The sequence below is a fragment of the Anolis sagrei genome, chromosome 1 (genome assembly GCF_037176765.1).
Source record: "Anolis sagrei isolate rAnoSag1 chromosome 1, rAnoSag1.mat, whole genome shotgun sequence".
NCBI lineage: Eukaryota > Metazoa > Chordata > Lepidosauria > Squamata > Dactyloidae > Anolis > Anolis sagrei.
Genome location: NC_090021.1, coordinates 230290158 through 230315617, shown reverse-complemented (window position 1 = coordinate 230315617; position 25460 = coordinate 230290158). Strand labels below are relative to the sequence as shown.

General features: G+C 42.0%; 2 protein-coding genes across 6 annotated transcripts; one reads left to right on the top strand and one right to left on the bottom strand.

Annotated features, from left to right (window-relative positions):
- GLB1L (galactosidase beta 1 like) lies at positions 1 to 11829 on the top strand. Of its 2 annotated transcripts, none has more exons than XM_067460737.1 (16): positions 1 to 163; positions 1360 to 1532; positions 2157 to 2307; positions 3526 to 3586; positions 4074 to 4189; positions 5156 to 5336; positions 5427 to 5485; positions 6404 to 6525; positions 6871 to 6911; positions 7014 to 7135; positions 8225 to 8299; positions 8630 to 8719; positions 8846 to 8959; positions 9150 to 9281; positions 9894 to 10097; positions 11297 to 11829. In XM_067460737.1, exons 1-16 carry the CDS (start codon positions 110 to 112, stop codon positions 11528 to 11530), a joined length of 1929 nt encoding a protein of 642 aa, XP_067316838.1. In that variant the 5' UTR covers positions 1 to 109; the 3' UTR covers positions 11531 to 11829. The 2 variants fall into 2 exon arrangements, with proteins under 2 accessions (XP_067316838.1, XP_060629095.2); XM_060773112.2 differs by having other exon boundaries at positions 28 to 163; positions 4074 to 4168.
- On the bottom strand, positions 5937 to 25409 carry ANKZF1 (ankyrin repeat and zinc finger peptidyl tRNA hydrolase 1). Of its 4 annotated transcripts, none has more exons than XM_060773100.2 (17): positions 25295 to 25409; positions 23309 to 23426; positions 21681 to 21778; positions 21209 to 21311; positions 20070 to 20275; positions 19229 to 19344; positions 18453 to 18600; positions 18027 to 18249; positions 16884 to 16979; positions 16323 to 16487; positions 15423 to 15521; positions 14613 to 14868; positions 14051 to 14162; positions 13312 to 13479; positions 12687 to 12757; positions 12466 to 12608; positions 5937 to 6554 (listed from the first exon to the last, which is right to left on the bottom strand). In XM_060773100.2, exons 2-16 carry the CDS (start codon positions 23421 to 23423, stop codon positions 12488 to 12490), a joined length of 2097 nt encoding a protein of 698 aa, XP_060629083.2. In that variant the 5' UTR covers positions 23424 to 23426; positions 25295 to 25409; the 3' UTR covers positions 5937 to 6554; positions 12466 to 12487. The 4 variants fall into 4 exon arrangements, with proteins under 4 accessions (XP_060629083.2, XP_060629073.2, XP_060629064.2 ...); XM_060773090.2 differs by lacking the exon at positions 5937 to 6554 and adding an exon at positions 11988 to 12142; XM_060773081.2 differs by lacking the exon at positions 5937 to 6554 and having other exon boundaries at positions 11988 to 12608.
- Between the last annotated feature and the right edge of the window lie 51 nt (positions 25410 to 25460).

Sequence of the window (25460 nt, the reverse complement as noted above, 5' to 3'; positions counted from 1 at the left end):
ACAGACACCGTCTCCAGACTTTGGAGGAAGCACCAGAGCCAGCCCACTAGCTGGTCATGTGACGAATTCCCGCAGCTCCTTGGCCCAGGCTGAAGTTACAACCAAAGAGATGGGGCTCTGGCTGTGTGCGCTGGTGCTGGTGCTGAGGGGCCTGTGGCTCCAGGTAAGGGAGACAGAGGAGAGCGGGAGGGCACTGACCAAAAGCTGTCTCATTGCATCTAAGGGAAAGTCGGAGATTCCCTTGCTTGTGATGCATGCCTGCCCTGTCCACTCTCCATGTAGTTAAACATAAACAATTTTCCCTTAGATCTTGCTAGCCCTTCCTTATCTTGCTAGCCCATTCTTCTCTTCTGTCCCTCATATCATTCTGCCTGTTGTCCTTAGGACTACTGCTGTGTTGTGTTGTGGAACTGAAAGTTCCCCCAAATGGAGTTTAATCCGTGCTGTGTATTGAACATGTCTGGTACCCCTAAAACAGTCCTCATCTACACTGACCATTTCAAAGTTTTGAGTTCAGTTCAAAGCTAGCTTCAAACTGTAGCAGCCAAACATAAAACATTCACAGAAGTGGGTGAAAGAAAGCCCTGAATGCACACCAGTGTTTTGTATAATCATTGTCAAGATCTCGATTCAGTTACAGGATTTTCTAAGTAATCATCTGTATAGTGAAATCACCTTCTTCAGTGTTGGTTTGAAACTACATTGGGTGGTCAATGATGCACCCATAGTAGTTATTCCTTTATTCTGAAAGTGGGAGAATAGCCATGTGTCCAGACACAAAGGCAACAGCGAATAACAATCTGTAGCATACGCAGTTTTGAGACAGGACAAGAAAATGTGACTTTACATATGTTTACTGATGCTTACAAAATCTGACAGATTCAACAAATGAATCCTAGTTGAATAATTCAGATATATATGAGATATGCCTTGGCTTTTTGCTCCTCACCTGAACCTGAGGAGCAAATATTGAATGGAACATTAGGTTTGGACTTGCAGAGTTTGGTGTGGGACAGGAGAAAACAAACAGGTGGTAACAGGCACTTTTAAGATACACCACATGACTTCATAGATGACTTTTACTACACATTATGTGTGTAGTAAATGTCACATGAATCCTCAAAGCTTCTCTGGAAATCATTCTCATTATAGAGATATTCCCAAAGAAAAATCAAATATCAATCTTGCTATTGATTCTGTGGAAGGTGACATACATTTACAGTGGGACAGAAGATGAGTATAGTCCTCCTAGATAGTGTTGGGGCCTATCTGGTCCTCTTAGCTAAACATGTGGCAGCAGGTTGCAGTTCTGTATTTAAATAATGGTTGTTGTCTTTTCCCTCTCATCCTGGATACCAGCCCTCAGCAGCAGCCCCTTCCTTCAGCATTGATTACACAGGTAACAGCTTCCTCAAGGATGGCGTTAAGTTTCGCTATATCTCAGGCAGTATCCATTACTTCCGTATCCCACCTGCCTATTGGAAGGATCGGCTTCTCAAGATGTACATGAGTGGTCTTAATGCTGTGCAGATGTAAGTGACTGAAAGTGGAAATGGTGCTTTGTTGGAACATTATTTGGTGCAGTAGAGCCTGGAGACTGAAGGCTACCCATAAGGGGTCTGGCCTTCTGATAATGGGCTTACACATTAGAAAAACTAGGCTCTTCAGCATCTGATGCTCAAGATCAGAGAGGATGAAGCTGTCTAAAGTAACAAAAACCTTTAACCACATGATATCACCAAGATGTAGAACACTCTAGACTGGTGCCCAAATGCAGCAGGATTCAAGTTCTACACAGGCCTGTCACCTACAGAAAAAATCTGTATGTTACTGTTTCTCTTTTCTCGATGATAGGGAAATCAATGTTGGTCTTGATCCTGACTTTAAATCTGAGGAGACAAATACATGGCTCCTGTACCACACTATCCTAATTGACATATTGGCCTGAGAATGAGGAATAAAAGATTTAAGACAAACTGCAAACCCCCCCCCACCCCCCACCCCCCCAAAAAACCCCAGGTTGTGTTAAGGAACAAACCATTAACAAAACAGACTACTGCCTTGTGTATCCATAGATATTTCTCAGGGAGTATTTTTTTATGTCCCAGACTTTCTCTGTATGGTCCAGATTTAAATGTGTATTTTCACTCCCATAGCTATATACCCTGGAACTACCATGAGCCATCGCCGGGTGTCTATAATTTTGATGGTGACAGAAACTTGGAGGGATTCCTGGATCTGGCTGCCCAGTTTGACTTGTTGGTGATTTTGCGACCTGGCCCCTACATCTGTGCTGAATGGGAGATGGTAAGGGCTTTGTAAAAGATTCAGATGGGCGGAGACTTATTTTCAGCATTATAAACCTTTCAAATCAATGACTGCTACTCTTTCATGAATCTCCTCCACACAAGACTTCTGTGTTTCTATGTTTATTAGTAATTGGACTGTTTTAGTTTACTGGATCGGCCAAATTCATTTCCAAAGTGAAAAAGTCCAAAGCACTTCAAACTGACTCATAGAGCTGAACCTCATAAATGAATGGAGAGAACCCATGCAATGTGTGCCATATAAGGAAGATATGGAAATGTAATGGGAGTGGGAACTTCGATAATGTTGAGTGTATTGAGAGGCATGAATCCCACTAACACTCTCCAATTAGACATTTTATGCAGAGGGATTATGCATGAGCATTTAAGTTTGTTTGTTTGTTTTTTTCGCATATTTGTATCCTGTCCTTCTCACCCCTGGAGAAGGACTTAGGGCAGCTTCACAACAGGCATTCATTCAATGCCAACAACAGTAACAAATAATAATAGCAATTAAAACAATTCATTAAGGTATTAAATTATTAAAACATTTGTTTAAAATCACACAGGTTTAAAATCATAGTTCGGGTCAGTCCGTTGTTATTCACACAAAGTTATTGTATAATCATTCTCCACTGGTTCTTCGCCTTCTATTAATAGCAGGCCATGAAAGGTGGGGGTTTTTTGGTCTTGCTGGATCTTTTTAAATTTTCTTTTGTAATTTCCATTTGTTTTAGATAATAATACTTACCCTTCCTGTACCCACTGTCACTAGTAGTTGTTGTTACATTAGTGTTCAATGGAAGTGGGCAACTTAAGTTACTTCAAAGAAGAAAAAAGAAAGAAAAAAGCAAAGCATTATCTGTAACTATATTGAGATAGGAGAAGATCCCAGAGTTGTTTTTTTGGTTTTCCAATGGGAACGAACTCCCAATCTACATTCTTATATTTTAATTTAGATTAGGGTTTGGAGTAATCCTATGCAAATTGGGATGACATTTAAATCACTGTATTGGTCTCCAAACTGAATTGGTAGCCCTGTGCACAGAATTACATAACATGTTTTTGTGGAGTCTGCCACTTGTTATACTGCTTCAGTAACTACCTGTATGCAAATTTCAAATATGCTTTTGTAGATCTACTATTTCTTACTTACTGGCACATATACACTCAGAATTCTATTTGCAATGCTGGTTTCTTAGTTCTCCTTCTTTCCTAGGGTGGCCTTCCATCCTGGCTCTTGGCGAACCCAAATATTACCCTGCGCACATCTGATCCAGGTAAGATGGAACATCTCAGAGCAGAGGTCTTCCCCCTGGATTTCGGTGGCAGTTTCCATGAAACTGGAGAACCCATGGCTCTTCAGATATTTTTGGAATTCAGAACTTCCTTCAGCCCCACCAGCAAAGCCAGTAATCAGGGATTATGGCAGTTGCAGTCCAACACTACCTGGGAAGCTGACGGACTGCAGTTCTAGTATCTTTAAGGCAGTTTTGTTTTGTTTACAGCAAGCTTTTAGATGGCTGGTCGTCTGGGCTTCCCAACTTTCACATCTCTTCTATAAAAGTATTTATGTATTATTTATTTACGATATTTCTACCTTTTTCAAACCCGAAGGTGACTTAAACGTAAACCCCTATGAGTACTGCATACAGGCCAAAAGTCCCTTTCCATTTTCACAATCTCCAACAACTGTCCTATCATTTTGTTTTTAAACTGCAGAGAGGAGCCCCTGTTATGACTAAGTTAGTTGATTTTTGCCCTCAGATTTCCTGCAAGCTGTGGACAAATGGTTGAGTGTACTGCTGCCCAAGATCAAACCCCATCTCTACATCAATGGAGGGAACATCATCAGTGTCCAGGTGCGTCCAGCGCAAACCAAGGTAGCATATCACTGCCACTACCTGAGCACTTTGGATTTTAGTGATATACTGTCTTTGTGGCTTCTGCTTTCCCTAGAGAATGATAGTAGTGACAATACAGTGGTAATTGAATTGGCCTGTGCTGGATATTTAAAGATTCAATAGGTGAAGTTTCTCCAGGTATCTCATTTCCTATGAGTCAAGTGTTGAAGGAAAAAAATAGTTTCTTCTCTGGTCACATCCTGAACCTCCTAGCATTTCTAGAACATTACCACGAACATTTTGTGTATAACTTGAAAAACTGTACAGGATCCAGTGGTTGGTTCACTGAAGTTGTAGGGCTAAAATGGGTTCACATACAAATATTTTTGTGTCACTACTCTGTTTAATTTCTATACCACCACTTCTAAAATAGCTGCTATATGTGAACCGCTTCAAGGCCCCAACTTCTTCAGTATAGCCTTGGAAATAACAGTTGGTGGGCATGCTTCAGCTTTGGCCTTGGCAACATTCCCTAGGAAACACTATTACAAATGGTAGAAGAGCACTGATTGTGTGTAGAGAAGGCTTGGGAGGTACCAGGGGCCACCAGGTAGGAATCACATTCTTAAATCATTGCTTCACATTTGTCATTCACCGTCAATTATAAGGAGCATTGTTAAAACTGAAGTCCTTCAGACACACGAAGGGCCTGGGTATTTGCCTCTTTCCCAAGTTATTTTCAGCTTAGGGTGACTTTATTCTGGGATTTTGTGGCAAATTTGTTTAGAGGGGTTTCCTTTTGCTTTCTTCTGTGGCTTAGATATAGTGGTGACTTGCACATGGTCACCTAGTGAGTTTCAAGACTGAGAATGGATTCTAACCACTACACCATATTGCTCTTAGTGCTTGACAGATGAAGTCTGAATAAAGGTGTATTAAAAAAAGAAGAAGCTTTAAATAGGTTTTCTGCATCACTACTCTTAACACCTTCTGTTCTCCAGGCAGGTGGAGAATGAATATGGGAGCTACTATGCTTGTGACTATGACTATCTGCGCCACCTGGTGGCTGTCTTTCGTTCCTACCTGGGCAAAAAAGTTGTGCTCTTCACCACTGATGGCACCAAAGAGTCTGAACTGCAATGTGGGACACTGAACGGCCTTTATACAACTGTGGACTTCGGACCAGGTAGTTTAAGGTTGGGTGAATAATGATGGGGCTGGCAGGAACCTGGAAGGAATCTTGTTTTGATTTGTTCAATTCTCTGTCCTTTAACAGACGAAAATGTGACAGAGGCATTTGAGAAGCAGCGCATACATGAGCCGAATGGTCCACTGGTGAGAAGCTACTTATCTGGTGCTGAGGCCATGAAGCCTGCAATCCAGTGCTTTAAGCTATGATTTTGTCCCCAGTCACTCTGAATGTTTGCCAATTATTACTATTATTATATTTGTTTATACCCCACTTTATCTGCCCAAAGGGGACTCAAAGTGGCTTGACAGAAAAGCATTGGAATCCAATTTAAAATATACAAATATACAAACATTAAAACAGAATTAAACACAAACAGTGTTTAAAAAATAAGCTAAAAGCCATCAAAACACATTGAAATTTAAAAACTTTAGCATCCCCTGACTAGATCCCCTACCAAGGATGCCAGAGGGTAGGACTTCTTAAACCTTTTCTACTTGTGACACCTTTTGGCCTGATAAACATTTATGTCACCCTGGGTATGTAAATTAGGTATAAACATCAAACATTTACTGATAACAAATCAGCATTTGCAAGGCTTGCTAAACAAGTTCTTTTTATAAAGTACAGCTGAAGCATCTTCTGCAGAGTCCATGCCAAACACTGCACAACAGATTCATATGAATCACTTTACAAAGCCAAAAGCTTAGACATTTTTTACTGCTACAAAATGTTTCAGGACCCCAAACTTGTGCAAAGGGGACTCATTTAGGGTCTGGACTTACAATTTAAGAAGCAATGATCTAGGGCAATCCTGCCTTTTGGCAGCTGCTTCTGAGGTCCTTATCAGACAAAATAGCCAGCAGATACATATTTTACATACATAAAAACAGTTTTCACAATACAGACTGCTCTGGCCATTGCAGGTGCAAGATATTAATCATGTTCAAGGAGCTTCCAATACAGGGAAGAGAGTAAAATTGGTACATCCGGCTTCCAGATGCTTCATTGGAAGCTACTTCTGCTACTTCCCCATTAATGTCCAAATTCTCCTTTCCTCCCAGGTGAATTCAGAGTACTACACAGGCTGGCTGGATTATTGGGGTGAACTACATTCTACAAAAAGTGCTGCAGAGGTGGCCCGTGGCCTAGAGAAGATGCTAGAGTTGGGAGCCAACGTCAACATGTAACCGTGAGACCATAGGGGAGTGTGGGCTGTGGGATAGAAACAATAGGTCAGATTACTTGAAATAAAAAAAAAGCAGGTACCCGCCGAGGATAGAAGCTGTGCCTCTTTGCTTCACCTTTTTCACTACAATTCTCAAGTTGCCCTTAAGAACTATGTGCATAAATCAAGACATCTCATATTATCTTTAGCTATTTGAATAACTGATAGAAGTTTCATGCAGAACAAAGACCTATGGCTACGCATGTGTTCCTATCCCAATTTATATTTTGTTCTCCTATCCATCACTGCTTCATTATTTTGATGGGAGGGAGATTCTTATTGTGATATCTGACTTTTTTACAGGTATATGTTCCAGGGCGGTACCAACTTCGGTTACTGGAGTGGTGAGTTCTGGCTCCTTTGGGCTGCTGCCATTAAGGGAGGCCTCACTTCTGATCAGAGAATTTCATCCAGGGTGTCTTATTTTCATTTTCTTTTCTGTGCAGGCGCAGATTACAACAACGGCATCTACAATCCCATCACTACTAGTTATGATTATGATGCACCTCTCTCAGAAGCTGGAGACCCGACTGACAAGCTGTACGCTATTCGGACAGTCATTGGCAAGGTAGCAGTCCACCAGCTGGAACATAGTTGAAAAACCTTCTTGGAAAAGGAGTTCCTTATCACTGAACCTGCAGTAATATCACAGTGTTTTCTCTAATGCACAGTCAGGATATTACTTAGAGGTTTAGATTTACACTGGACTCAGTTCCACAACATACTACTTGTAAAAATCAGAACCTACAACTCAATTCAGTTGTTGAGAATGGAGCAATATATGTACTAGTTCAGGAAATGGACTCATGCTCAGCATAAAGTCATCAGTTTCAGGTAGCTAATGAGGAAGCAAAGTGGCAAACTAGTTGGTGGGTGGCAAATCATTCTGGCAGCTGCTCCAATCTATGGCTTATCCACTGTCTCTCAAAGTGTCCAGCTGGCTTGGAGATTAAGATCATTTGGGGAGGCCTGCTCTCGGTTCCGTCACCCTCACAAGTGCATCTGGTGGGAACGAGACAGGGCCTTCTCAGTGTTGGTCCCTCAGCTGTGGAACTTCTTCCCCAGCGACATTACATCAGCCCCCTCCCTCCTAGCTTTTAGAAGGAAAGAAAAAACCTGACTCTGGGATCAGGTGTTTGAAGAATAGTGCAGTGTAATAGACTGGTATATGTGCAATGATTACAGAGCTGCCTTGGGTTATGATTTTTGGATGGTGTGAATTAACACTGAATGTAATGCTTTTAAATGGTTAATATTTATTTTAATTCAATTGATTTTAAGCTTAATGTTTGTATATGTTCCAAGGCATTGAATAATTGCCGTATATAAACTGCCTTGAGCCCCCTTCGGGGTAGAGAAAGGTGGAGTATAAATAAGGTACATAAACAAACAAATAAATAAGTGAGGGAAGAGCAGAAAGGCATGCATATGTTTTAATAGCACTGCATTGTCATAAAACAGAACAGCGTGGGGTGCAATCATTTTCATTGTTTACTCTACCAAGGTGATATTAGTGATTTAAAGGGTTTGCCCCAACCCATTTTATGTTAACGTAGGTTAGATCAAAAAGGTAATTGGTATATTGGTACTCCAGGTATTGTCCCCACCTGCAAAGTGCAGTCAGCATCCTTAACAACTGTTGTTTAAAAACACCCAGTTTCAGGTGCTTCCTGCAGGACCAATGCCACCCCCTACACCGAAGTTTGCATATGGATATGTATCCCTACCACAGGTGAGTCAGAGCTGGAAAACATTCCTTCGTAAGTTAATGCCTTTGGCTGGCCCTGCCTCCCTCCTGCTGCTCCTTAAATACCTATATATATGCAAAGTTTCTGTTGGGACTTTTCTACACTCATATAAGCATTAAGAAGATTTGAGTGCTTCCTGAAGACTGTTGCTAGACCCCTTTTTTCATTTTTAGATTTTTTTAAAAAAATTAAGTAATTGTATCACTGTGTTTTCTGACTTTATTGTGTGCCTATATGCTTAATTTCAGAGATGTAAACCACTTTGGAAAAGGTTATTTAAAAAGCAGGATATACTGTATCTTTTTCTTCTATAGTGTGTGGCCCTGTTGGATATTCTAGGCATTCTTTCACCATCCCTGCCATTCTATTCCTCCTTCCCAGCCACCTTTGAGGCCCTCAAGCAGGTATGAAGGGGACCAGGAATCTGTAGCTCTTTCCATTAGAAGTGCTGAGAAAGCCCAATGGGCTTTGACTTCTCCTGTTATAATGTAGATTCCTTTCCATGAAGTGATCTCTATTCTGTATTCCAGCCCAGTGGCTTCATGCTGTATCGGACATTTCTCCCACATGACATCCAGGAGCCAGTTGTGCTCAGTGCCCCTGAGGATGGAATCCATGATCTTGCCTACATTCTGCTCAATGGAGTAAGAGGGAAAGTTGGAACCTTCCTTGTAGACAGGGAAGCTGAGTATTCACTGAAGTTAACTGCAGAATGACACATCTACTAGTTCAATGGCCCATCCCATTTTACTGGGATGGGAAAAGGCTGCAGAAGAATGAATGACTCCTTAAATAAAACACCTTCTGAACCTATTTCTCCCTTTACTACATCAGGTGTATAAAGGGACACTGGAACGGAACAGAGTAAATGGAATCAATATATCTGGCCAGTTAGGGGATACTTTGGATCTGCTGGTGGAGAGCATGGGCCATATCAACTTTGGAGCCAATGGGAGTGACTTTAAGGTACATCTCAAAAGGGCCCTTTGCCAGCTTTGTGCTTTGAATTCTTTCCGTGTTAATAAGGATGCATCTACACTGTAGAATGAATGCAGTTTGACTCCCCTTTAACTGACATGGCTGAATGTTGTGGAATCCTGGGGATTGTAATTTGGATGTGCACCACCATTCCTTGGCAGAGAAGATTAGACCTAGCACTTACCCATGGCAGCTGAAGTGTGGTCAAATTGCTTTAATTCTATAGTGCAGATGCACCCCCAAAGAAAGCCATAGGCTTTGTAGCTTTGTTTTTCATCTTTTCTAAGAAAGGACGAGAAAGCTACCCTGGCCCTTAAAAGTAGGGGGTGGGGCATAGGAAAATTAGTTTCTCCCAGAACAGACTACGCTCTTGCCTTTTGACATTCTACTCAAGAGAATGGAATTGTTCCTTTAAAAAAATAAGAGTTAAGGTACAGTATTTACATTGATTCAGTGTTACTTGACTCAGAGTTTTGGGTCACATTTTGATTAAAATATCTAGATTTGTACATGAGTATATACAGTAACCATAAGTGAAATATAACTGCCCCACTCCAGGTTGCAGCTGACTGCTCTCTTCTCCCTTACCTTCCTGTCCAGGGTTTGGTCAAGAATCTCACACTGGGCTCCAACATAGTCACTGACTGGCTCATCTACCCCCTGGGCATTGACAAAACCGTGTCTCATTCATGGCCCCCCGTCGCCCCACTCTGCCATGGGACAGGGCCTGCTTTCTACACAGGATTCTTCACAACACTTGGCATCGCACAGGACTCCTTTGTGAAGTTCCCAGGTTGGAACAAGGTACTGCATATCTCAGATGGTCAATAGAACTAAGCTTTATTTTCCATTTGGCAGCCATACTACTTCCCCAGGTTTGTTGCATCCCCTTTTTTCTCTAGTTTTGGAGAGAGGGATGTCCCTGTTGAACAAACTGCAGATCTTATGCCACATAGACATGAGATAATCAAAGTGCAGAGGACTGAAGGGGGAAATCTCCAAGTAAATTATTTAATCCTTTCCTTATCAGCTATATTAACAGTACTCAACAGATTATGCTAAGAGCATGGACAGAAATGCACTTCAAGACCATTTAACTCTAGCAAGATACAGTGGAACTATTTTTAAAAGAATACATTTGTCACTTAAAAAATATGTTGTTTTGGACCATTTCTTTTCCACCTGGACCTGCAGATTACTGCAGCAATACCATATTTCATTGAATCTAAGGTGCACTTTTTCCCATTTAAGGGGCTTCAAAAAAGGGTGTCACTTAATTTCACTGGCACCTTAAATTCACTATATTTTTCCTGCAAAACTATCTTCCAAGTGAGAGGAGGAGGAAGTGCCCCGGTCCCAAACAGCACTGCCACATTTTCAACATTTTGTTCTGAGCTGTTTACTGTTATTACCACTTCCTGCTTCTGCTGTCTTGCCAACAAGTCCATAGACTTATTACTTTATAGATTCATGGAGCCCCCGGTGGCGCAGTGGGTTAAAGCCCTGTGCTGGCAGGACTGAAGACCGACAGGTCACAGGTTCGAATCCCAGGAGAGGCGGATGAGCTCCCTCTATCGGCTCCAGCTCCTCATGCAGGGACAAGACAGAAGCCTCCCACAAGGATGACAAAACATCAGAAATCATCCGGGCGTCCCCTGGGCAACGTCCTTGCAGACGGCCAATTCTCTCACAACAGAAGCGGTTGCTCCTGACACGACAAAAAAAAAATGCAGACAGATGACTTGCAGGTCTTTTTACACTTACCTCCTCACTCCACAGGAAAGTTTGCACTACAAAGCCATATTGAAACAAACAAACAAACAAAAAGGTATTGTGCATGCAGAGCACATTCTAAAAGAAATTCAAAAAAAATCTTCTTTTTTTTTTTTTTTTTACTAAAATGGAAGTTTACATCTGACGGCGCCTAACATTGGGTGAAATATGCTAGTTAACAGAAATGTTGCCTTATAGAATCCCTAATATTATTTTCTTTCTTCACCCAGGGCCAGATTTGGATTAACGGCTTTAACCTGGGGCGGTTCTGGCCAGCCCGTGGACCTCAGCAAACTCTCTTTGTGCCCGGTTCCCTCTTCAGTTCTTCGACTATCAACACCGTTGTAGTTCTGGAGCTGCAAAATGCTCCAGAGAAGCCCAGGTTGCTCTTCCTTGACCGGCCTCTTCTCAATGGTACCCAGACCTCCACCCACAAGAACCAAATAAAAGCAACACCCATCTAGCTATATAGTTGCTGAAAGCTGGCTCTAAAATATTTTTTAAAAAGAAACCCTTACCCTAAAGCTGCCATGGAATCGAACAAATACAGAGAACTCTTCATATAAAGGCTTTGTTTCTTTATGCCCAGTAGTGATTTAAGACAAGAACTGCTCAAGGGAACTATAATTTATGCAGAAAAAGGAACCACATAACTATTGTTCACACCTGATATTACAAAGAGGATCTCAGCATGAACAAAAACTTGATGTCTAAATTTTGCATTTTATAAAACTGCCTCCAAAATAAACAGAGACAAATCTGGTATGGCTGTAATTCACAATCCAGTCAAGGGTCGTGAAAAGAAAATGAAGGGGAAACAAAAGCATCATGGTTTGTTAGAAGCTAAGCAGGAAATGGAAGGACGTGTGATATAGGATTACTGTATGTGTGTAGGACACAGAAAATGAGCATTTTGTAGTAAAAAAAACCCTTTTATCCACCAATAGCACATTGCACATTAAGGACAAGGGTTTTATTATGGCCCTTCAACCATCTGTCACACCTTCTGAAGCAAGAGTCTGCAAACTCACAAGGTTGAATGTGGCAAGGAGATTCGTGTTGCCGCAGCCATCATTCTGTGGAATGAAATATTAGTTGATCAGATATCTTTTTCTCCTCGACCCTGCTGGCAATATTTTCCCAGCTTTGATATACTCAGTGTTGTGATAGGAGATGAGGTTCATTTCCAAATACAACATTTGCATTCTTTTATTATTTCCTGACCATCAAACTTGTCTTTCAAAAGGAGAAAGATAATTTCAGAAAAGGTGACAGCCTAATTAACCCTGCTCTATGTCTACAGCTCTTCTAAAAACACTATATCTTCCTATACCACATAAGTGTACATAACCATAGAGCAATGTCTCCATTCAGATTCTTGTAGACATAGACTACTCACACCAGTGCAAAATAATCCATAGCTAGGATGGTGCAGCTTTCCCTTGACGATGAGCTTGGAGACATTTTGTAGAACAGAAGGAAAAGTCAAGATAATGAAAAGGAGTAAGTCCCAGGAGCGACTCCCCACAAAGCCAGCAGCGCCTGAAGATACAAAAGAAACAACATAATATAGACTCAGCTAAAGGACACACCGAAAGGGGGCATCATATGCTAACATACCGGGTATTGGTCAAAGATACACTGGAGTCTTTTAACTGAGAAGCAAGTCTCCTCTCAGCCGCCAGGGCTCGCTAAAAGAAAAACAAACATACATGCCATTAGGAAAGGGAAACAACTTGCTAGCAGTCAATATAGAAAAGGAGATCAATTTCTTTCTACAAGCTCTGGTTAAAGTAAGCCTAAGAGGTTTTGGTAAGTTACTTTGGGCAGATGATTGCGTAGCAATATCCCAGAGGTGGGTCAAACGATGTGAAAGGAATCTGCTGATATGTCAAACAAAGTGAATGCATTATCCACTTGAGCTGCTTGATGTTTAGAACAGGGCCAAAACTAAACAATTCATTAACATTTGTTAAAAAGCAGAAAGGGCTAAAACAGTGGAAACGATGCACATGTACACTTGAAAAAGAAAATAAGATTAGGCTTCCAAATGCTTTAATAAAATTTAACATCTAAAAGAAACTAGCACTTGTGCCAATTGGGCCTCCAAAGGGAGGACATCCCATAGATGTGGCACCACAGCAGAGATGGCCCTCTTCTATGTTCCTTGTGTAATGCATTGCTCCCACTAGTGACAGCCTCTGTCAAGTTACTTTGTCTCATCTTAGATTTGCAAGATCCTCACCTTTTCACGGTCACTCAGGAGGGCAAAACGCCTTTTCTCATCCTCTTCTTGCTTCTGTGCCTGTAGTGCCTCACGTTCCTCCTTGTCACGCTGCTTCCGCTGTGCCTTTTGGGTGCGTCGGCGCTCGGCCTGTCTGGCTTCCATTTCAGCTGTTAAGGGTCCAGGTACCTGTGGTGAGACTTTAAATGGAAATCAAAGACAACAAGAGAAAGTCCCAGGAAAAAAATGGCCTGAACATTCCTGAAAAGGAACCCTCAAGTCACCTACTTGTCTTGGAAATGCATTTACACCCTGCTACCAGGTACATACTTCCTGTAGCCATTCTGAAAATGGTGAAGATGCTGCTCTTCCAGTTGCCATTTTGAACATGGCTGTAGGAGAAAACAGTTTTTGGAGTATTCTAGAGCTCTGGGGTGTTTGTGGCTGAACTTTTTGCATGTTTTTATTCATTCAGGGGCATTATAAGTGGACAAAATTGCCTGAAAGTTGCACTGAGGTTTTTATTTTCATGAAATGAGGTTGGATGTGAGGGATTTAGAGGCCACAAAACTGAACCTCTAGGACTGCATTTTGTTTAGCTCTAATATTTTTTTCTCCTCACATGATTCCAATTGTAAGCTGCTTTCCATACGGATATAAACATGATATCTATGTAATAATTAATATCAACTGAATAAATATTTAGTAGGAAAATGCAGCATTTATCAACAAAGACATCCAGGACTCCATTCCCACTCACCTGAGCCCTGAGGTAGTCATATTTCTCAGGATGTTCACCCATGAACCTGCGGAATTCAGCACGAGTTTGCTTATCTGCAGATACACAGTATGGAGGTTGCTCTTGCTTGTCCCTGCAATGGGAAATGTGATGGTGCCACATAAATGAGGACCAGGGGTTTTAGGAGCACTACAGATGCTAAATTGTGGCTGATAGATGAAGCAATGTGGCTATGCCAGGGAAAGGAAGCTAAGCCAATCCAGGTGATCAAAAGGTTTTACTTTTGTTCCTGGAACTAATTCAGCCCACGACTGACTAGTTGCATAGCTTTCTATATTCCTAAGGGTCTTTGACAAAGCAATCTGGCTCCTTGAGTCCAATTAATTTTTAATATTGCTGAAGGACCTGGACTCAGATTGTACTGTGTATCGTGTGTCCGCTGATACAGGTACTGTAGTCTGCCAAGAGCAGCTGCTAACCAAATCCAGGACAGAAAAACTGTCTCCATACAGAAAGCAAGTGTGAATCAAAAGCCCTGCCTGGAGGTTACAGAGCGGAAAGTCACTCTCACAGTAGGCCTTACCTAAGGGCAGGGTCAGCTCCAATCTCCAACAGCAGCCGCACAACTGTACTCCTTCCTGCTGCCGCAGCTACATGCAAAAGGGTCCAGCCACTCTCATCTAGGGGTGTGTTGAGCAACTGTTGTGGGGCTAAACCATTACATCCATCTCGTTCCTCTTTTGTGCTGTCAGTTATTCCCAGAAGATGTTGCAGTGCTCCTAGGTCTCCTGCCTTACAGGCGGTGAACAAGGCATCCAGCAGGGATACACTGGGAGCATCTGAGAGGGAGAGGAAAATCTTATATGAGCCAAATAATTAATGCCTAAGTATACATTCCCAACATGGAATAAAAACCAAATGGCAACAACAACGTGAACCCCCACCCTCATTATTCAACTGAGCTGGAGGGGTAGGCTTGGCCATTTCAAATGCCATAACCTTTAACATAGGTGTTCAAAGACGTAGCCATGTTAGTATGTATCAGTATGCAAAAGCATCTTGCTATACCTTTCATACTAGCTGAAAGAAAAATATGCTTTTGCAAACTGGGTCTGCTTCATCATTATTAAAAACTTTTGAATGCTTCTAACACAATTTTGTACAGTTTTAATAAAATGATTTTAATTGGCTTTATAATGAGCCACCTTGGATCCCTCTCCAGAAGGGTGGCATATAAATAAAATAAATAAAAGTTGTAATAATCTCAGTGTATGCTACAAGCATCTTCCAGTTAGTCTCTGCTGCAATATCCCTTTGCGTACTTTAACACATGTCTCTGGGTGTATGTGTGTATGTGTACACATATACTCACACATTTCAACCTTAGCCTCACCTTGATCTTCCAGTTCTTTTTGGGACTCAGATGATTTCTCACTTTTAGACAATAAAGCCTCAGATGTTTCAGCCCCTACTGAAGTTTCACTGAAAGGTTCTATTTCAAAAGAAACCAAATGTTAAAAGGTGTAAGTAAAGAACAACACTCAAAAAGCAGGGGAATTCCAGACAAGAAACAATCAGGGCCAGCTAATCACCTCCCAACAAAGGACCCCCCAGGCAAGAAGCAGCCAAGCCTTGAAGCTGCAAGGCTATTTAGTGCTAATCAAGGTGGCCAATTGAAACATTCACACTTGCCTCAAGCAGACAAGAGTTCTTTCTCCCACCCTGGACATTCCACAGATATATAAACATCATTTGCCTAGTTTCCAACAGACCCCACAACCTCTGAGGATGCCTGCCATAGATGTGGGTGAAACATCATGAGAGAATGCTTCTGGAAAAAATTCACAGCAACCCAGTAATTCCGGCCATGAAAGCCTTCAACAACACATAAAAATGTGTACTTTTGGCAAACCATTACTATCGCAGCACCATTCCTATCCTGTCTTCAGTACAACCCAGAAGTGGATGTGAATACTTCAATGAAACAATGATGTTTCTGGAAGTTGACCTTCTGCACCTTGCGCAGAAAGAGCGCCAGGAATCGACTGTAGAATGAGCAGAAAGTAGCTCCTCTCCTTCATTGCTTATACAATTAAGGGAACTATGGGGAGAGGTACATCATCAAAGCACAAGTGTATAAAAACTGTTATTAATGGACAGCCTTAATAACAGCATATATCCTTGGGTGCTTTTAAAAATGGAATGTGTTGTTTAAAATATAAAATGGTCAGTAAAATGGGCCAAAAATGAATTATTTCTGTCCAGGAACAGTTCCATTATCTCAGTCACCAACCTCTGAAAGTTTTTGGTTTCTTCTTTTTCTTCTTGTGGTTCCGTTTTGGTGCCACCTCAAATTCACGCAGTTCCAGTGTAGACAGTGTCGTCTCCACCATTTCTAGCTGATTCAGACTTTTCTCTTCATTTTCTTCCGCTTCTTCCTCTGTCTTTGCTGGCAAGACTATAAAAAAGGAGACATGGGTCAGTCTGTCCTCACTACCAAATGAACAAAAGTGGTATTCTTACACAACCATGACTGTTATCACATCCTTCATTATTACCAGCTTCTGTCCCCATTTGAGAGTCTTTGTGCCCAGTCTTTTTTCAGGAACTTCTCACTAAAGCTGTTTCCAATTGCAGGGAAAATTCCCAAGGCCTTGGTGTCTTCTGCAATGGGTTTTCCACTAAGTGGCCTAAGAGCTGGATTGGAAAAGCTGAGAAAGCATGGGCATTGCTACAAGACAAAGTATGGCAAGGCAGGGACATTTACTTAGAGGATTTACACCCTGTCCTTCAGACAAAAAGGCTCACAGAGTTTACATTCTTTTTTTTTCAAGAAAAAAAATCTTTAACTCACCAGTATCTTGACCTTGTGAAAAGGCTTCATCCTGATGAACAACTTTTTTCCAACTCTTTCGAGAACCAATGAGATCTGTCACTGCAGTGTCTTTTCCTGTCAAAAAAGCAGAATATGAAAAAACCACTTAGGAGTCCATAATCTCCATCAGCATTTTCATTAACAAAGTCTTCTTGGTTTCACACTGCAATTAAAAATATCCAATTGGGACTACATACAATTTACTCTACTGCCAACAGTATCCCAATGTCATCTCCAGCTCACAAGTCACAATGAAAAAACTTTAGCCAGGGTAGCTTAAATTATGTGAATTATTGGGGTAGAAAGTGAAGTAGTGGAATCCTTGCCCATCCACTTGGGAGGCGGTAAAGGAGGATCTTGTTCTCCAGGGGAAGGAGGAAGATGAGGCAGTAGTGTTAAGTCAAACTCCTCACCAAAGGGAATAAAGTGGCCACTGTTTCCCCAGATAGCTTCACAAAGAATAGGAGAATGATGCAAGAAGGAAAGGTGCCATTATAACCCATGCCTCATGCTGCAGGACACAGCTGCAGTGACTACTTTTGTGTCCTAGATGAGGAGATGAAAATGGAGCTTCCCTCAAAGAGGCAGAGAATGTGACTGCAATACTTCTGTGACCCTATTGCACAGGACCAACAACTTCTTCAATCTTGTGTGACCTCTGCCGCAAGAAGGGGAGGTAGCAAAGCTGTTGTTACGACCACCTTTTTCTTTGTAGGGGGCACAAAAGCTGCCACTGCATCCTCTTTCAATGGTACAGTAGAGACCGTCACCCTTTTTGCAATGATGGAGACAGCAGACACTGGTGGCTTTCTGGGTTTGAGGAAAGGATGAGCAGTAGTACCTTCCTAAAATACCTTTGTAGGATAGTAGGGACCCTGCTGAGGAGGAAGCAGCAAAATTGTTCCTCCTACCATCCTACCACCCAGAAACCCTAACAGCTGGTAAACTGGCTGGGATTTCTGGGAGTTGTAGGCCAAAACACCTGGGGACCCACAGGTTGAGAACCACTGCCTTAGTAGATAATATCTGTCTCAACACTGACTGCATGATAGGAAGAAGAGATATCCATAACTGCTAAACACAAAGCCACTCTTTCAACAGTGTTGAAAACAGTATGCTCACCATATACTTGCAGGCTGCTCAGGACCCCATGCACTCTCTGCACCTCATGGAAGGTTGCTCTCCGAGTGCTAAAAGGAATGCCCCGAATCCGGGGATCATTTCGTTGAAGAGGGCCATTTTTGCTGCCAAAGAAATGAGCCCTGTTGGTGCGAGGGGCACGCAGGAAGATACACTCTGCTTCTTGTAAATGCCTTGCCCAGTTGACCAACAACTCCTGAATATCCTGTGGGAAAAGAGAATGGTTAATCCTTTCATGTACGAAGTATCCATCTCAGCATATGCCCCCGTGGCAGGAATGCAGTGAAAGTAATGCTTGGCCTCAATGCAACATCTCATCAATTGTCCAAGGGATTTCTGTGACCGATATATCTTTCCCACATAAAATCCTCATTTTATGCATGGTGAAGAATCCTGTTCCTTTCTCACCTTGAGCAGAGCAGCCTCATTATAGCGCCGCAATGAAGCCCCAGCTGATTTAGGCATCGAGCCTTGAGCATCCCTTACTCCCTGGGCTGTACCCCTGCGGGCTCGCACTGTGTACCGATGGAAAGTCTTGTGTTCCAGTACTTCATTCCTGGGAGCAAAGTCAAGATAAGCATACAGCAAAAGCCAATATCCACGTTATTTGGGAATGCTATATGCTCAGGACTCAGGATTTATCTACAACTTGAATGTGGTCCAGGTGTACATAGACAAGTGGAAACACCCATCCTCTATGTAAATATGCATAACATACACATCCTTTCCCACTTCACCAATCTTCACCTCTACATGAACTGTGACATACTATTCAAGAACAGGGTGAGAAATCTTTTGCAGCTTTAGGAGCAAATTCAGTTTCCAATAAATTCTCAGGGAATTCTAGCAATGCAAAAGCCCAAAAGGTAGGATCAAAAAGGCCAGCATATTTTAACTTAAAGCACTTACTGGCAGAAGGTAAACCTTAGGAAAGGTACTCAGCCTTTCAGAATAGGAGAAACCCCATTTTAAAGCTAAAAAACTAGGAAACAATGTTGTAATGGAAAGAAGAATTGGCCATCTAGAGACACTAGAAAGCCAGTCTGGAATATCCTAAGGCCTGATTCACCACTAGGTTCTCAATTTCCTTAATAATACTTCAAATCGTATTGTCTTTAGCCAGCCACACTCTATCAGAGATTCTACAACTCAGCAAGGATCTCCATGACAGCCAGCATTCTTACCCTTTAAATACTGCTCCAGCAAAGTGTCCCCCACCAGCCATCAGAATAACCCAGGTGATCTTGGAGTTTTGTCTCTGAAGAGATGCCACTAACTCTGCAGGATGCTCCACAATGCCCTGGAGATACACAGTTACTTATCAGATAAGGAGGAAAAGCAGAATGAATAATGGGACATATTCAGCTTGGCTGTTAAACAGAAATGGGCAGAGTGTTATTTGGATCTGCAGAAGAAAGCTGACAGTACTGCTAAAAAAACCTGTATTGCTGCCTGTGAGAAAGCCTGCAAATGGTTCCAATGATATCAAAGTTTAAAAAAACTGTACAATTAAGGTCAAGGACAAGAATTGCAAATGACTGTTCCTCCCCAGACAAGTTTTGAAAGCAGAGCTACTGCCTTTATATGTTCCACGTAGTCCCAACCTCTTCCAGAAAACAGCAGACACAGGAGAGGTGAAACCATGGGGCAGTGTGGCAATACAACTCGATAGTCAGGGAAGGGTCAAAGCCAGGTGATTAGGGCAAGCAGGGATTGGCCTTACAGATTAACAGTAACAAGGCCAAGACCTCGGGAACAGCTCCAAATGGTTGAAATAACAATATCACAGTAAGACTCAGAATACCTTGAAAGGGGAATATTGGCAAATAAAGCAGGTAGGTAGGCAAGAGATGTAAACATGGCAGGAGTAAAGTTATGCTGTAACACAGACAAGCAGCTTTTTGAAACCTGGCCACAATATGACCCTCTATTGGGATCATCACAGGCAACTGGTAACTACAGTACAAAGAGGAAGAAACATAGGAAAGGAATGATGTCTAGTGGGTTATTTGCTTTGTAACATGCCTTTGTAGTGCACAGCACACAGCGATAGACTGCTATAAGCTGGCATTGGGAATTTCTGAAGAGAATTCGCTGAGACCGTGAAAGATGTGTTGAGGAATTCTGATTTCTGTTCCCTTTGTCTTCATTGTTCTGGTAAGATGCAGGTTCAGATTCACTGTCTGAGTCACAGTCACTGGAATCCGAGCCAGAGATGCTGGAAACATCACCTGTGTACCAACAGAGTGACAGAAGATCACAAATCTTGCCACTCAAATTTTACTTTAGGAAGAACGGAAAACTTCCTGCCTAAGCTAAATCAGTTCTCCAGTGGAAGGATGTGCCTAGATTTAGAGGATAAGGCAGCTTAGCATATTGCATTATCAGTTCAGTATCAATGGAAAAAGTGCAAGAATTTCTATAATAAGAAATCATTACATGAATTAATTCCCCACATAAAATTAACTATAAAGGCAGTCATCAGGGACTAGGTAGTCAATCCCTTTTGGGCTTCAACTTCCAGAAATCCCAGCCAGTTTATCAGCCAGTTTGGGAGTTGAAGGACAAAACATCTGGGCACCCACAGGTTGAGACCACTGGTCTAAATGAATGGCTCTAGAGCAGTGGTTCTCAACCTGTGGGTCCCCAGGTGCCTTGACCTACATCTCCCAGAAACCCCAGCCAGTTTACCAGCCGTTAGCATTTCTGGGAGTTGGAGGCCAAAACATCTGGGGACCCACAGGTTGAGAACCACTGCTCTGGAGTGACCTGGAGCCTTTCACTGAGATTCTACCAGATAAAGTACAATGCTCCACTTCTATAGTTCTGTATCCTACTCCGAGCCCCAGAAGCAGTCAAATTTTGGGATTGGCTACTACTGAATGATTTTGCCTAGAGGCTATGAAAAAAGAGCTTGTCTATATTTGGAAGAGGAAGAAATAAGGGTGCGCGTGATTCTCACCCCTGTATTTTCTTCATCTGGTTTGCCTCTTTCATCCCTGCTCTTCCCAGTGAAAAGCAGACTTTGGATGAAGCATATTATTGTGTCTCAGTTAAAAAAGAGACATTCATATGGATAATCTACATTTAACTTCCACCCTTTATTTACGCCAGGGCAACACTTTATAATGAGCATCAACACATGTAAAGTCCAAACAATATACCTGCCTGGGTCTTCACTTCAAATTCTTCAACTGTGAGCATCTGTCGGCCCAGGAGTCGCTGCTTTAAGTTGAAACGGTGCCAATCTAGGCGATAATGCTCAGTCTGAGTAGAAAAAAGAATTGACAGAGAGAAAACACATGTGGGAGACAATAGTATCTGGTTCAATGTTTGATTATATATACCAAATTTAACTAGGCAAAATAATCTCTCTGCATTAAGGTCAAAGCACCTAATACCTGAGTAAGAACAAACAGCACCAAGGTCAGCCCCAAATATAAACCACTTATCTGTCCTTTGATTACAGAATTACAAGTTTTATCATATAGTGACCTAGATTTGCAGTGAAGGTAAGGACAAGAGGTTCCTGAATTTAATCTGAGAAGAGGATATGACAAGAATTTTCCATTTTTTATGTACACCCCCCCCCCACACACACACACATTTCAAAGGAAATCGTCCATCAGTACCTACCTGTTCTTCTCGACTGTCAAAACTCTTTGAACAGGCAGAGCAATACATCCGGTCTGACACTTCCAAGACCATGCTAGATTGATCCGGACTTTTAGTTACTATGGACAACAGAAAATCAGCCAGAATACAGGAATAAATACAAATTCACATGTAAGTAACATAAATCTAATTTAATTCACAAATACAATGATATGAGATGCACATTTCTTTCAAATTCAGAATTACTCAAGAATGCCACAATCATTTTATGAAAGCAGCACCCAAAGATTAATACAGAACACCCAGAAGAGGAAAACAGATTTTGGGAGAACTACAAACTAATTTGAACTCCAGTACATAGATGTCAATGTACTAAAGTTGCATACTAAAGATACCACTATATGATATCATTGGTATGTAACATTAAATTATGACCTAGTCTAAACATGTCTTATTTCTACATTCTTACTTGAGATGCTACGTCTGAACATGAATGGTGGCTTAATATGCTATATATATTGCAGTTGTGAGAAAAGAAGAAGAACTTCTGGTTTTGATTTTAGATAAACCAGGGTTTCTATGGCATCTCAAGCAGCTATTTGTTCACACCAGAGTTGGAGAAGCTTTGATAAATTATTACTTCCATGATTCTCATATTGATAAGGCTGGCTACATCCAAGTTGGGAGGTCAACAACTTCTAGGAGCTGCAGGTTCTCAGGCCCTGATTTAAATTAAAAAGAATAAGCCCGAATGTGAAACTGTGGGTTCATCACGGCCTGGTCACTCTAAGCAGTTTCATCTGGGGATAACATATAACAGAATATTAAATCATGTTATTTCTACAGAAAACAAAATCATTCAGCAGTGATTCTTTCAGTTCAGACATCACAGAGAACTGTGATTTCTTTAAAAGTGAAAATGGCAGCTCTCTGTGACCTTCCCTGGTACATGAAAGAGAAAGAGGAAGACAAAGGCCAGACACCATTATTAATCATGACATCAAAAATAGAATTGATACAGTTTATATTACCGATATTATGTACCACCGACATGATAAACTGAAGCACAGCTTTCCATTTGATAAAAATGTACTGAAATAAAAGTTTAGAAAAATTATGTTCTGAGTCCAGTTACCATCTTCTTTGGAATAAAGAATAAGTGGACTAGAAACTGAATTCTGAGAATGAAAACAGCAGTTCTTGGTACTTTTGGGTCTGGCTTCTTTGATTAGTCCCAACTCCCTGCAATGAGGTAATTATTTACATTTATACCCCTCTTTTCCATGAAAACTGAGATGGGTGATACTTACAAATTAAAATTCTATGTATATACACACACAAGATTGATACTAAAATAGAATTACTGTCATTAAAATGGAATTAAATTTAATCATCAGTCTGTAAGCCAACTGGACTGGACTGACAACTGGACTGAAGTGAATTCCCAAGAAACCATGCAACAGGGTGATAATATGGAAAAATATGTGACTGGTCTTTGAAACAGCAAGGTGGAATGCTAATCCACCAAATCAGATAGTTTAAGAAGCATTGAGCTAGAGAATTTAAGTATAAAGAACCCCCAAATCTGTTAAACAGTTACCTAGAGCCAGACCATTTACTCAGTTATTTAGTTCTTAGAAAGTATTAACCTGGAGCTGCAACAGAGGTGACATCTTCTGCTGACTCAGTGACAAGTCGAAGTCCATCCATTAAAGGCGTGTTCTGAGCAGCCTCAAACACGGACAATGTCTCAGCAGGCTTCATGATCTGAGTAGAGGAAAAAAGAACCAACAAGTCTTGAAGTGAGTAAGAAGACCTTCCTTTATGATTGTAAGCCTCCAGATTCAATACAGAAATTGACAACTCTCTCTTTGGCAGACTTTCTCAGATATTCAGGTCAACTGAAATTTGAAGTTTCCTATGCTTCAAGAAAAAGGCACCGAAGCAGTTTCACAGAAAGCATTGAGCCAGGGCAATTAAAGTGATGTGGAAATACACTCGTTTCACAGTGTAGATACAGCCTTTCAGCCTCATGACACTACACCATGAATTCACTTTAAATCCGGTTTCTGCCTCCTGAATAATTTTGGGGTTTGTAATTTAGTGAGGCCCAGGACCTCTAGCTGAGCAGCTTAAAGGTTCCTCCCTAAACTACAAACAGAAACTGGATTTAAAGTGGATCCATGCTCTAGTTCAGTGGTTCTCAATCTGTGCTCTCAATGATTCTCAACCTGTGGGTCCCCAGATGTTTTGGCTTTCAACTCCCAGAAATCTTAACAGCTGGCAAACTGGCTGGGATTTCTGGGAGTTGTAGGCCAAAACACCTGGGGACCCACACATTGAGAACCACTTCTCTAGTTTGATGAGGTCCTTTGTATCCAACCCCACGTTGGACTACAACACTCTCACCATGGCAGACCATTAGCCACGTTCTCGGGGGATTTATTTATTTATCGTGTCAGGAGCAACCCAAAACAGTTGTATTGCAGTAAAAACAAACAAACAAAACACAAAGTTTGCAGGCTTGGTGTTCTATTAAATGTCCTTTGACCAGTAACTGGCCACTTGGAGTGCCTCTGGTGTTGCTGCAAGAAGGTCCTCCATTGTGCATGTGGCAAGGCTCAGGTTGCATTGCAGTAGGTGTTCTGTGGTTTGCTCTTCTCCACACTTGCATGTCGTGGATTCCACTTTGTAGCCCCATTTCTTAAGTTGGCTCTGCATCTCGTGGTGCCAGAGCGCAGTCTGTTCAGCGCCTTCCAAGTCGCCCAGTTTTCTGTGTGCCCAGGGCGGAGTCTCTCATTTGATATCAGCCACTGGTTGAGGTTCTGGGTTTGAGCCTGCCACTTTTGAACTCTCGCTTGCTGGGGTATTCCAGCGAGTGTCTCTGTAGATCTTAGAAAACTATTTTTAAGTCTTTGGCATGCTGGCTGATACCCAAACAGGGGGTGGGCCAGAGATGTCACTGCCTTGGTCTTTTCACTATTGGTTGCTACTTCCCGTTGGATGTCAGGTGGTGCAATACCAGCTAAACAGTGTAATTTCTCCAGTGGTGTAGGGCGCAGACACCCCGTGATAATGCGGCATGCCTTATTAAGAGCCACATCTACTGTTTTAGTGTGGTGAGATGTGTTCCACACTGGGCATGCATACTCAGCAGCAGACTAGCACAGCACAAGGGCAAATGCCTTCACTGTGTCTGGTTGTGATCCCAAGGTTGTGCCAGTCAGCTTTCATATGATATTGTTTCCAGAACCCACTTTTTGATTGATAGTGAAGCAGTCCTTCTTGTAGGTCAGGGCACGGTCCTGGGTAACTCTCAGGTATTTGGGTGCGCTGCAATGCTCCAGTGGGATTCCTTCCCAGGTAACCCTCAGAGCTCGGGAAGCTTGTCTGTTCTTAAGGTGAAAAGCGCATGTCTGTATTTTAGATGAATTAGGAATCAGCTGGTTTTCCCTGTAATAGGCAGTAAGCGCACCTAGAGCTTCGGAGAGCTTCTGTTCATAGTTGAACAGAAGCTCGGGGGATGATAGGAATGTTAGTCCAACACCTGGAAGCCAAAGACTAAGAATGGCTGCCCTGAAGCAATAGCAAGTGCAGCACCTAAAGAACCCCCTTCAGCAAAGGAGACTGCTTACCGCCCCCAGAATGGAGAAGCCACTGGTTGGTCGACTGGCACTCCTCGAGACCGGAACACTTTAATAAAAAAATGCCCCTCATGCTTGCATCTACGTCACTTCCGTCCGTCACAGATTTCCCCCAGGACGCCGCCCTTGCCACCCCACCGACGCTTTCCCATTGGCC